Below are 12,311 nucleotides of genomic sequence, written 5' to 3'. Positions count from 1 at the left end.
ATTTTAGCAATTTGTGAATTCAACTTGCTCATTACCCGAGACCAAAAGTCAGTGGCTAACCATGCAAGTATTGACATTAATCTCTTTCTTGGCTTGGCTTCGCGGACGAAGATTTATGGAGGGGGTAAATGACCACGTCAGCTGCAGGCTCGTTTGTGGCTGACAAGTCCAATGCGGGACAGGTTGCAGCGGTTGCAGGGGAAAATTGGTTGGTTGGGGTTGGGTGTTGGGTTTTTCCTCCTTTGTCTTTTGTCAGTGAGGTGGGCTCTGCGGTCTTCTTCAAAGGAGGTTGCTGCCCACCGAACTGTGAGGCGCCAAGATGCACGGTTTGAGGCGATATCAGCCCACTGGCGGTGGTCAATGTGGCAGCCACCAAGAGATTTCTTTAGGCAGTCCTTGTACCTCTTCTTTGGTGCACCTCTGTCACGGTGGCCAGTGGAGAGCTCTCCATATAACACGATCTTGGGAAGGCGATGGTCCTCCATTTTGGAGACGTGACCCACCCAGCGCAGCTGGATCTTCAGCAGCGTGGACTGGATGCTGTTGGCCTCTGCCATCGAGTACTTCGATGTTAGGGATGAAGTCGCTCCAATGAATGTTGAGGATAGAGTGGAGACAACGCTGGTGGAAGCGTTCTAGGAGCCGTAGGTGATGCCGGTAGAGGACCCATGATTCAGAGCCGAACAGGAGTGTGGGTATGACAACGGCTCTGTATACGCTTATCTTTGTGAGGTATTTCAGTTGGTTGTTTTTCCAGACTCTTGTGTAGTCTTCATCTCAAAAAGGTAATGTTTAACCAACTGCAGATAAAAAAACCCTGATGTTCCAACTTTCCACCTGCCATGTAGGTGATAGAAAATGCATCATTAGAGTCACTTGCTGGGTTATACTCATTAAAAAACTGTGGAGCTAACATATGCCTGAGTGTCATTTAGATCTTCCTACATGTGGGCAAAGTATCCTCAACAAAGCAGCTTATGGTTTCAACAAACACTATGCCATACATTGTAATGCACTGACCTGATTGATCTTCAGCAATCATGATCATCTCAATTAAGTGAGAGTTATTCCTACTCTTTCCATCAATTTTTACAAAAGGAGCATCAAATTGTACTACAAAGTCATGTGCACTGAACCACTTAAGTGTGTTACTTTTGGACAAGGTATAACAATGTTCAAAGTATATTTGTTGCAGTAAAATCCAAAACAAAATGACCAATGCATGCTCAAGTAGTTAGTAGTGAGCAGCTATTAAACAACTTAAAAATACTATCAACTACAATTTCCAACACTTGGCTGAAGATAGGGTACACTGTCGGGACCAAATTTATCCAGATTAGATGCATGTTGCATGGAAAAATTTTTGTAAGTTGTTGAGTAGATTCAATAAATTGTTGTTAACACACAATTTGGTCAGAGAGGCAACTTAATCTGGAGTATGTCTCAGCACTACAGCTGCACAGGTAATTGACTTAATATCTTTTGCTCTATCAAGTAATGTCAGCTATTTTTCAGCATGTAATTTGAATTAGCAGAAGACTGTTTTATAATGGTGGGGAGCCTCAGGAGAAAGCCAAAAACTAATCATTCACTTAATTTGCTTTCTGAAGATGGTTGCAAATGTTCAGGTTCCTTTGCACTTGCATTCGATGCAAGTAATGAGTATTGGGATGCTCAAGGCTACTTGACATCACTTGCCTTTAACAATCACAAGTAGGTTTAGCCTGATTGCACTTGGTTTTTTTAGTCATGCCCAGTTTGATACTGGAATGATCCATACATTTCTCATGAAACCAACATCAGTCTGAATGGTAGATTAAGGATATGCACCCACCACAAATTTATTGATGACAGTGAAATAATGATACCTCACATGATCCTCCAAAAAAAAACTAATTTATTTAAGCATCATGCTGTTAACATCTAGCATGTTAATTATTCTATTTTAAGTTCAAAATGGGCTTTGATTTTCCTGATGTCCATCGGTCAATCCAACAAAATTTTTCCTTGGTATCATCTCCTTCCCCTTCATATTTGTGCAGTTACTTCCAATGTAGCCTAAACAATTACCCCCTTTTCACAATTCCCAATAGTTACTCAAATCTCACATTTATCTCCGTACCAGGTAAATAACACATCTTGACTGTCACAAAACACAAAATCATTCTATCACAACTTTTAAACATTGCTCAGATTTAAAATATCTGAAGCTACATTTACCCAAAGTAAAATCCAATAATGTACACTTACAAAATTAAATAAAACGCAATTTTTTACTGAGACTTACCAGCAGTGTTCTTAGCCAGTTCTTCTTTGGTTTGGTTAAGCTCCTGGATGGCACTTGCTAAACGAGCTTCCAATTGTACAATAGTTTCCTGGGGATCTGGAGCAGAAACTAGATGATGGTGTATTATTTCAGCTTGCTTCTTGATTTCAGCAACATCTGGCTCCAAGGACTTGATGTATCCCATAACCTGATTCTCCTGTTTGGATAAGGTTGATAAACTGCATGACTGGCATTAAAAATGAGGGGAAAAAAATAGGTCACCAAATTAGAAATGTTACTGGCATGCTGGTTAAACATCAAAATTCCATCTTTCATCATGTGATTGATGTATTTCACTGCTGCTATATTTTTAAAACATCTGATGACTCCAAGGGATCAAGATGCCAGAGAAAAAAAACATACTGGTCTTGAGAGAGAACAAGGACTGAAAGCCTGCAAAATAAAATGCTGTAAATATTTGAGATAAAACAGCATCTGTGGAGAAAAACACTGGACCAATGTCACAAAATGATGGCCCAACATGGTTATCTAAAATAGATAAAATTCAATGTGGAGTCCCAGAGGTTGCAAGCAACCAAGACCAAAGAGGATCATTTCTCACATTTGTGTTGTGTTTGTAAAGTGTGTCGGAAGCCAAAGAGGGAAGTCAGAATGGAAGTGGAAGAAAGAATTTAAACGGCTAATGAATCCAAGTTCAGAATCACCATTGTGGACTGAACAGACTTGTTGTCAAGTGATCAAGTCAGACTTTGAATCTCCAACTTGGAAAGACAACCATGAACACAATAAGCTAGATTGGAAGTTCTAAGTACTGTATTTGAGAAAACTATCGGTCAATTGAACATGGATGAAAAGAGAATGAGATGGAAATTTGATGCCCATGAAAGCCACATGAAAGATTACTAAACAAGCCAAGAGTTCATCTGTCAAAAGTAATATGAGCATCAACAGATGTTTGGCCAAATCATCACAAAAATGATAACCAATGAGCAGTAACCAGTGGGAAACCAGAGTAATTGATGTTGGGGGCTCAGCCATTTACAAGGTATACAAGTGGCATAAAGAAAGAGAATGTACTTGAACCAAACCTGTGATTAAAAGTACAGTTGTGCAAATTTTGAAAATGTCTGCAAAAGGAGACAGATGAATTATATGGAAAAAAACACAGCAGCAAATGGAGTGCAATTGAGAGATATGTAAAGATATCCACTTTAGTTGAAAGAGTAGAAAGGCAGAATGTTATTTTAATGAGTCCAGAAAACAATTTTCTGATCATCATAGTACCGTACATGAAACAATGCAATTAAAAGGAAATGGTCTTTCCACAGAATTGCTGGATGTCACCAAGATTGCCTTAAGCAAGGAAATGAACTAAAAATCAGGTTGATTACAGACAACACTCGATTTGCAGAAAACATGGATTTGTGGTAAATCCAGTAATTAGCAACTCATCAAGTAACAGCTAATATTTGTTAAAGTTTAGCAGAGAGGAGGTTTTATTGTAACTCAAGCCCAAGGGATTGGACTTGGAAGATACTAAGAAGGGAAATGTTTCAAGGATTCAGCCAGTGAAGATGAAAAGGAATTCCTGTAATCATTAATTCTTGGAATTCTCTCATCTAGAGTGATAGAGAACAAATTCTTAGTGCAAACATTGGGAAGAATCACAGAAGAAATCAAAGAGCTGAAAGAACAATTTACTAATCAAGTTCATCATTGTTCAATAAACTCTTCACTTGTACATGCAACTGCATTTCACTGGAAAAAAATAGCATCCATAATACTCAAATAAAACTTTTTTGATTTTTACAAGTCGAAGAATTAATCAAGCATACAACATAGCAAGACAGGCAGGAGTGACAAAAAAATTGACTGGAAAACACGTAAATAAAAATGCCAAAGTAAAAGAGCTAATGTTACATACATGTTAGTGTCATACAATTTGTGTTAGAAATAACTTTTAAAAAGCTCAAGCTAAATGAGCCAGACAAAATTCCAAGCAAAATGGACTAGATTGATGAATGTTTTAAGAGCTTTTGATATTTCCAAAGAAAATTTCCAATTATAGTTTCAAGTGAAAACAAGCCAAACACCCACCTGAACAATTTCTGGTTCAGCACAATCTTGAGTAACAGATTCATTTTGGTCAATAGCAACACATGTCTTGACTAAAGTTTGAAATATTTTATTGCGTTTCTCAATTCTATCTTCTGTTAATTTGCTATCTTCTTTCGCACGTTCACTACACAAAAAGATAAGTGGCAATCCAGAAAAATAACAAACTTCAGTGAAATATAGAAATGTTCATCCACAAAGAATACCAATCAAGCAATGTTTTGGTTACCCTCTTCAGCAGTTAAGAGGCAATTTGCACTCACTTAGAATGAAGGGGACTTCAATAACAAAAAAAAGCAAACAGTAGATGAAGGACACATTTCGCACAAGTATCTAGAAAATATCTTAAATATTCACAACCTCACTATCTCTTCACATTTTAAACTTCTCCTTGACCAACTATAATGATGCGCCTTGAAGATTCCTTTGTTAATGGCACTATTTAAGCAGGTCATTACACTTGATTCAGTGATTTAAAAAGATGGAAATGAAGAAATAAAATGGCAAGAGAAGACACTCTAATGATAAATACTAACATTCCCTCTAAAATTGTAAGAAATCAATTTACCCATTAGGGTGCAATAATCACTAAAACTAAATTTAGTCAAAGAAAATTTTCTCACTTTAATCAAACATGCAAGTGGGGCATTATCAAATGGTCATCCCTTTCATTATCGTTGGTTGGTCAAATCAACCCTGTTAAAGTGAATGTATTACCTAAATTTATATACCCTTTTCAGGATTTACCAGTTTTTATTCCTGTCTTTTTTTGATGCCTTGACTCAATTTTATTTCCTTATATATGGAAGAATAAGCATCCTCACCTAATAGCTTTTTAAAAATGGTATAAAGTAGACATTAAATGCTTTAAAGAGTTGTTTCTCGAAGGAAGTCTTGGTTCTTTTAAAGAACTCAGTTAAAAATAGATGACCAAATACTTTGTTACAGTACAACTCCATTTATCCGAAATGGTCAAGACAGCGCCCATTGCGGATAAACATTTTTTTGAAAACTGGTCTTTTTTAAAAACCCCTGAAGTAATAGCAATTCACTTGTTAGTGTTTAGACAATAAGAAATGACAAGGCATTTTAAGCATGAAATAACATTCAATTCACATTAAAAAATATGAACAAAATAAAATAAATCCAACAACAAACACTAAAATCTATTTTTTTTTTCCCCAAATCACTCATCTGCTAACAAGATGTAGTACTGTATATCTAATATCAGAAACTTGAACTTCCACTCAGAGGTTGTTCCAAATGTCTCCGCCAATGTCATCTGCCCCAACAGTAATGGTTTTTAGTCTTATCAGACAGTCTTTAATTTTATACACTGACATTATTTCCTGTTCCGCTGCTCTAGTGCATTAATAATCCATTGCACATGTTCATAATGTCATCTATAGGAACTTTTTCTCCAGTGTTGGCCAAGGGATCAACATCCTATTATGACAACCATCCTCAGTTGGAACCATTGCTGCAATTTCACCCTCAGTAAGTGCATGGACCCATGAATCATGGGTGCTCTACCGGCACCACCTACGGCTCCTAGAACGCTTCCACCAGCGTTGTCTCCGCTCCATCCTCAACATCCATTGGAGCGCTTACATCCCTAACGTCGAAGTACTCGAGATGGCAGAGGTCGACAGCATCGAGTCCACGCTGCTGAAGATCCAGCTGCGCTGGATGGGTCACGTCTCCAGAATGGAGGACCATCGCCTTCCCAAGATCGTGTTATATGGCGAGCTCTCCACTGGCCACCGTGACAGAGGTGCACCAAAGAAAAGGTACAAGGACTGCCTAAAGAAATCTCTTGGTGCCTGCCACATTGACCACCGCCAGTGGGCTGATAACGCCTCAAACCGTGCATCTTGGCGCCTCACAGTTTGGCGGGCAGCAACCTCCTTTGAAGAAGACCGCAGAGCCCACCTCACTGACAAAAGGCAAAGGAGGAAAAACCCAACACCCAACCCCAACCAACCAATTTTCCCCTGCAACCGCTGCAATCGTGTCTGCCTGTCCCGCATCGGACTTGTCAGCCACAAACGAGCCTGCAGCTGACGTGGACTTTTTACCCCCTCCATAAATCTTCGTCCGCGAAGCCAAGCCAAAGAAGTGCATGGACAACTGCAACATCATTGTCAATGTTAAAATTGCCACAAAATCCTCTTCTTCAATTCAGGATGGTCTCAGAACGTGTATTTATTGCATACGCAAAGAGGTCAGACAATATTTTTGTCTTACCCAAAACACTGAAGCCTTTGAAATTAACATCATCATCGCCATCATCAATGAACATTATTCCAGGCCAGAGATTGTGCCAGGCATTTGATATGGAGTCTTTTGTCAATTTGTTCCATGCATGGGCAGCAGAAGGCCGTCCTTCAAGAAATTCCTGCACCCAAGCCTTTGTTCACAGCTGAAAGCATGTTATTCAGGAACGTATTTTCATATTCATTTTTCATTGACTTCAGGATGTCTTGGTCGCAAGGCTGAATTAAGGATATCATGTTTGGAGGAAGGTGCAGGACGTGCGCATTATCCTTGGTGAGATTCTCAGCTGGAGGATGAGCAGGTCATCAAGGAATAAAAAGATCCTACAGTCCACATCAGCTTGTCTACAGTGAGCATGTGCTTCAGAGAAGCTATCCCTGGTGATCCATGCCTTTCTGTTACCATAATAATCCACAGGAAACAAGGCACCCCTTTGAAGCAACACAGATGCAAGGTTTTGCCAATAACAGCCAGCTTACTCTTGTGCGTGCCAACTGCATTAACGCATGCCAGCAGTTATTCTGTCCTTTGAATTCTTAATGCCTGTAGGGGCTACCTCCTCAGCTGTCACCAGTGTCTTCCTGATAGAGTTCATAGAATTCTGGAGTGGGGGGAGGGCAAGCAGCCAGATGCCATGGTGCCAATGACATAGATAGGAGTAAGATTGAGGTCCTAAAGAGGGAACATAAGGAGTTAGAAAGAATGCTAAAAAGCAGAACTTCATAGATGGTAATCTCAGGAAAGCAGAGAATAGTAAGGGAAGAAAGTATTCTGTCTAGAAGTCAGTAAGTAGTGGAGCTCTGCAAGGGTCTGTTCTGGGACCCCTGCTCTTTGTGATTTTTTTTAAATAACCTGGATAAAGAGTGGATGGATGGGTCAGTAAGTTTGCAAATGACACAAAGGTTGGAGGAGTTGAAGGTTACAAGATGATAGAAGAGAGTGTAGAAGTGGGTAGAAAAGCGGCAGATGAATTTCAATCTGGATAAGTGCAAGCTGCTACATTTTGAAAGGACTAACCAGAAGGCTGAGTGCAGGGTTAATGGTCGGTTACTTAAAAGAGTGGATGAGCAGAGGGACATTGGGGGGAGGGGGGGGGAGGAGAAACCCATACATCCCTTAGGGATGTATGTTGATAGAATAGTTAAGACAGCTATGGGATATTTGGATTCATTAGAGAGGCCATGTTACAACACTACAAATCTTTGTTAACACCACAGAGTATTATAAAGACAAAATACTGGAGAAGCTCAGCAGGTCAAACAGTGTCCTTCATGCAACAAAAGATACAAAACTGAACTTTAGTCTTGAGCTCTTCAAAGCACAAGAACATGTCAGCAGGGATCTGAACAAGTTGGGGGGGGGGGTGGAAGAAAAGGGGCTGGCAAAGGCAAGAGGTGATGTGGAGAAAGGTGGGGGGGCAACAGGAAAAACTGGAAAGGGGAGGAGAATCCAGTTGCAGATTGGGAGAGCACTTTGCTCACCACCTCCTCTCCATTCACAACAACCCATGCTCACATATCTGTCCATGGCCTTATGCACTATCCACCTAGACCATCACCGTATTTTGTATCTGGGCACTCACCAGCCAAATGGCATTAACATTGACTTTACTGCTTTCCAGTAAACCTCCTCACCTTTTTTTCCTGTCTTTCCACCCTGCCAGCCATCCCTCTTACCCATTCTTTGCTGCTGTACCCTCCCTCCTTTTTCAACCGATCATCTCCTACTTTTGCCACACCCTCCCCCCACTCTTTTGTTTAGACACCTGCCGGCATTTTCTCATACTTCGCTTTGGGCTTAAGCCCTTCATCATCAGCTATGTATCTTTACCTTTGGAAGATAAAGGACACTAATCTGCTGAGCTTCTCCAACATTTTGTTTTTACTTCAACCATGGTGTCTCAAGATTTTTGTGCTTTTCTTAGAGTATTGTGTTCAGTTCTGATCACCTGATTATATGAAGGATGTGGAAGCTATGGAGAGGGTGCAGAGATTTACCAGGATGTTGCCTGGATTGGGAGGGAAGATTAGCAGAGCAGGACTTTTTACTTTGCAATGTAGGAAGATAGAGATCTCCAAGATTATAAGAGCCATAGATAGGGTGGACAGCCAGCACCTGTTTCCTAGGGGAGGATCAGCCAACACCAGAGGACATGTATACAAAGTTAAGGGAGGGAAGTTTAGGGGAGACACCAGGAGTAAGCTTTTTACACAGAGTTGTGGGAACCTGGAATGCTGTGCTGGGGATGATGGTGGAAGCTGAATCAATGGGGGCATTTAAGAGACTCCGACACATAGATGAAAGAAAAATAGGTTATGGAGTAAAGAGGGTTTAATACTTTTGCTTTCAAAATTAAAGGATATTTGGGTTTGCACAACATCGCGGGTCAAAGGGCCTGTACTATGCAGTAAAAAGCCTGGAAATAGGACCTACATCTTTTAATCTCTGAAAAAAAAAAATTGAAATGTAATTTTCAAATTTGGTTAATACCTCATCTTTATGTGCCTTTCTACAATTTAAAGTCCATAGAGCTCATGTCCAAAGTCAAATTATCTAATTTTAATGCAGATACATCTCCTCATTAAGATAGATGCAACAATGGAGATATTTCATTCATTAATTTGTGTTTTGGACATGCCAGAGCCTTGAGGAATACTGGAAGTATTTCAAACTTGTTAAAAAGTTCATTTTAAGCCTAATCCTTGAACTGCCCTGTTTGGTATTGTTGGATAGAGTGGCACAACTCCAACAGTACCTGATTTGCATGTATAGGTATTAGCTTTTACTGCTCTTATGGCCAGACAGGCAGTGTTGCTCAGATGGAAGGATGTTGCTCCGCCTACTCATGCTCAATGATTATGTGACATCATGTCATATTTATATTTAGAGAAGATTAGATCCTCAATTTCAGGATCAGTGTTTTTGGTTGATTGATTATTCAGGAATCTGATGGCAGCAGGGAAGAAACTGTCCTTGCGCCTCAGTGTTTGTCTTTAGGCTCCTATACCTTTCTCTCTCCACCCCACTCCTCCCCTACCCCCCCACCCCCCCCCCCTGCCAATGGTAGAGTGAAGAGGGTGTAGCTGGGTGGTGAGGGTCTTTAAGGATAGAGGCCACTTTAAGATACCGCCTTGTGTAGATGTCCTCGATGGATTGAAGTCTGGTGCCTGTGATGTCGCAGGCAGAGTTAACAACCCTCAAGTTTATTCTTGTTCTGAGAGATGGCACCTCCATACCAGGCAGTGATGCAACCGGCCAGAATGCTCTCCATGGTATACCTGTAGAGGTTTAGGAGAGTCTTCAGTAACATACCGAATCTCCTCAGACATCTCACAAAGTATAGCTGCTAGCGAGCCTTCTTTGTGATTGCATCAACATGGAGGTTCCAGGACAGATCTTCAAAGATGTTGACAACCAGGAATTTGAAGTTCTTGACCCTCCCCACTACTGAGTCCTCGATCGTGTTCCCGACTTCCTCCTTGGTTTTGCTGACGTCGAGCACAAGGTTGTTGTCATTACTATTCAACAAGTTTTCATTCCCAATTTGAATTTAAATTTTCAAATACTGTGGAGACCTTTTATGAAGTATTTTCAGAATCTTTAATATGATAATGAATGTTGACCAATAAGATAATTTATCACTTTGATAAGGAATGCTTTTTCCTCTCCTTGCCAAACAGATTCATTTTTGGTACTGGGTGTAATCTTTTAATAATAATAAATATTACTAATATAATTTGTTTAATTGAGAATGCAGGGTACCTTGCATGAATTGGTAATGATTTAAGTGTAATGTATTATTTTTTGACCTTTTAGATGTATTCTTTATTGTACTCCATTTTTCCATCTGGGATTTCAATTTCAATAAATACATTGAAAAAGAAAGAATAGCTAAATTGTTATCCTTAAAAATGTCCTAAACTCAGAATGCAACCAACAATTTACCTTAAATCATTTTCAAACTGAGACATGAACTTTTCCATTTCTTGGCAAGCTTCTTCACGGATTTTCTTTTCCATCATCACCTTCTCTTTCTTTTCCTCAATAATCTTGTTTTTCAGATCTTGCATATAAATCAGAAATTTCTGCACATTTTAAAAAAAGACTCAAATTCAAAAAACGAAAATATTTTTATTAACTAATTCTGAAACATATAATATAAAGTAGATAATACTAAAACTGTACCAAATCTTGAGGAAGAGTAACATTCATACAACTGCAAATTCATATAACAGGGAACAAAATACATTTTTCATGCCAATAATCCATCAAGAGTGGAAAGAGAAATCAAAACAGCTTTGCATTCTAAGGAAGGATGAAAGAGTGCAGAGAATAAATGAAACATCTTTGATAGAGTGGAGACCAAGATAGATCAACACAGACAATGCTTTGTCGACCATTTTCTACAAATTAAAACCATTTCAAATTTAAATCCTAAATGCTATTCCTTCTCATCACAGCTGCTCCATTTTAGTTGTTCTTTCAAATTTTCATATGCAAATTTTTTTTGCATTGATATTTTGCCAAATTCATCCAATGCTCGACAATAATTGCTTATTGAAAAGAAACAGCATGCTGACATCTTGAAGTAATGGAGTATTATAGTGAACGTATTCCCACAATGCTCCTGGATAGTACCTTTTAGGAATTAGAGACCATGACAATGAGGGGATGGGTCTTGTTTCCAAGTTAAAATCATGCACAGTTTGGAGAGTCACCTGCAAACAATGTCCTATCTGCTGCCACCATTTCAAATAATCGAGAACGAAGGCTTGGAATTCTTTATAGCCAAGGTAAGCCAGTACATTTTTTGCAGAAGGCAGATATTGAAGCTAGTGTCAGTGGAGACAAATGAAAATTGATTTTGGATGGAGTGTCCATTTTTTTCTGACTGGTGTCAAGCTTCACTCATCCAGACCAATAAAAGTATGACTGTGACTTGCTGAGCATTACCTTGAAGAAAGGTGCTCTTGATCATTCAATCTGAACGTACACTGAAAGGTATCAGCTCAATTGTATACTGCTATGCCAGGAACTCTGAGCAACCATCTGCCCTCCTCTGACCACTCTTATCAACAACTTGACCCATAACTTAAGAGCAATAGATGCTTCAGCTACTTTTAGTCCAGGGTGAGTTATCAGCACAACCATTTAATGCCAAGATGTGGGGTTCATCATGCAGAAGCTGCCTAGGAAGACTCATTTTGGACAGGCAAGCGTGTCTACTGATGAGGACTTGTGTCACCTCCTTTATGTTTTGGCAAACCACTGATCTGATATTTTTCTTCATCACCTTCCAGTGGATGTGAAAGAAGCTTCTTTCTTCCCTTCCGCTGACATCACTACCCCCAATTCCAGACTTTGGTAAGAATAGTGGTCACCAATAAGGGTGCAGCCACAAGCCCATGACCTCAGTGCAAAGCAAACACACAAAAGCCTGTCTAAAATAAGCCTTCATAGTGCAGAAGTTGCCAAGTTATGCTGAGCAAGCATGAGGTGCCACCACATCACAGCCAATAATCCATTTCCATATACTTGCTGCAATTACCCTTTTGCATTCTTGCTTCTGTTAATATGTCAGATGAAATATTTTGTCAGGAAACAAATCAATCCTCAAGAGACACCCAGCCTT

The 12,311-nt window shown here is 39.6% G+C and overlaps 1 protein-coding gene across 15 annotated transcripts in view; it reads right to left on the bottom strand.

The window, feature by feature from the left end:
- The window catches only part of LOC138744435 (kinesin-like protein KIF20B), a 262,166-nt gene that overhangs the window by 210,690 nt on the left and 39,165 nt on the right, over positions 1 to 12,311 (bottom strand). For 14 of the 15 annotated variants that reach the window (XR_011345532.1, XR_011345530.1, XR_011345534.1 and 11 more), the window contains exons 14-16: positions 10,625 to 10,764; positions 4,385 to 4,529; positions 2,288 to 2,513 (exon numbers count right to left, since the gene is read on the bottom strand). Coding sequence is in view for 9 of the 15 variants with exons in the window: in XM_069900601.1 (XP_069756702.1) it covers positions 2,288 to 2,513; positions 4,385 to 4,529; positions 10,625 to 10,764 (511 nt within the window). In the remaining 6 variants the exon portion in view is untranslated. The remainder of the gene's footprint in view (positions 1 to 2,287; positions 2,514 to 4,384; positions 4,530 to 10,624; positions 10,765 to 12,311) is intronic. The other variant, XM_069900598.1, reaches the window with a different exon arrangement.

This window comes from Narcine bancroftii, chromosome 10 (assembly GCF_036971445.1).
Source record: "Narcine bancroftii isolate sNarBan1 chromosome 10, sNarBan1.hap1, whole genome shotgun sequence".
In the NCBI taxonomy this organism is placed as follows: domain Eukaryota; kingdom Metazoa; phylum Chordata; class Chondrichthyes; order Torpediniformes; family Narcinidae; genus Narcine; species Narcine bancroftii.
This window is presented reverse-complemented; position numbering and strand designations above follow the sequence as displayed.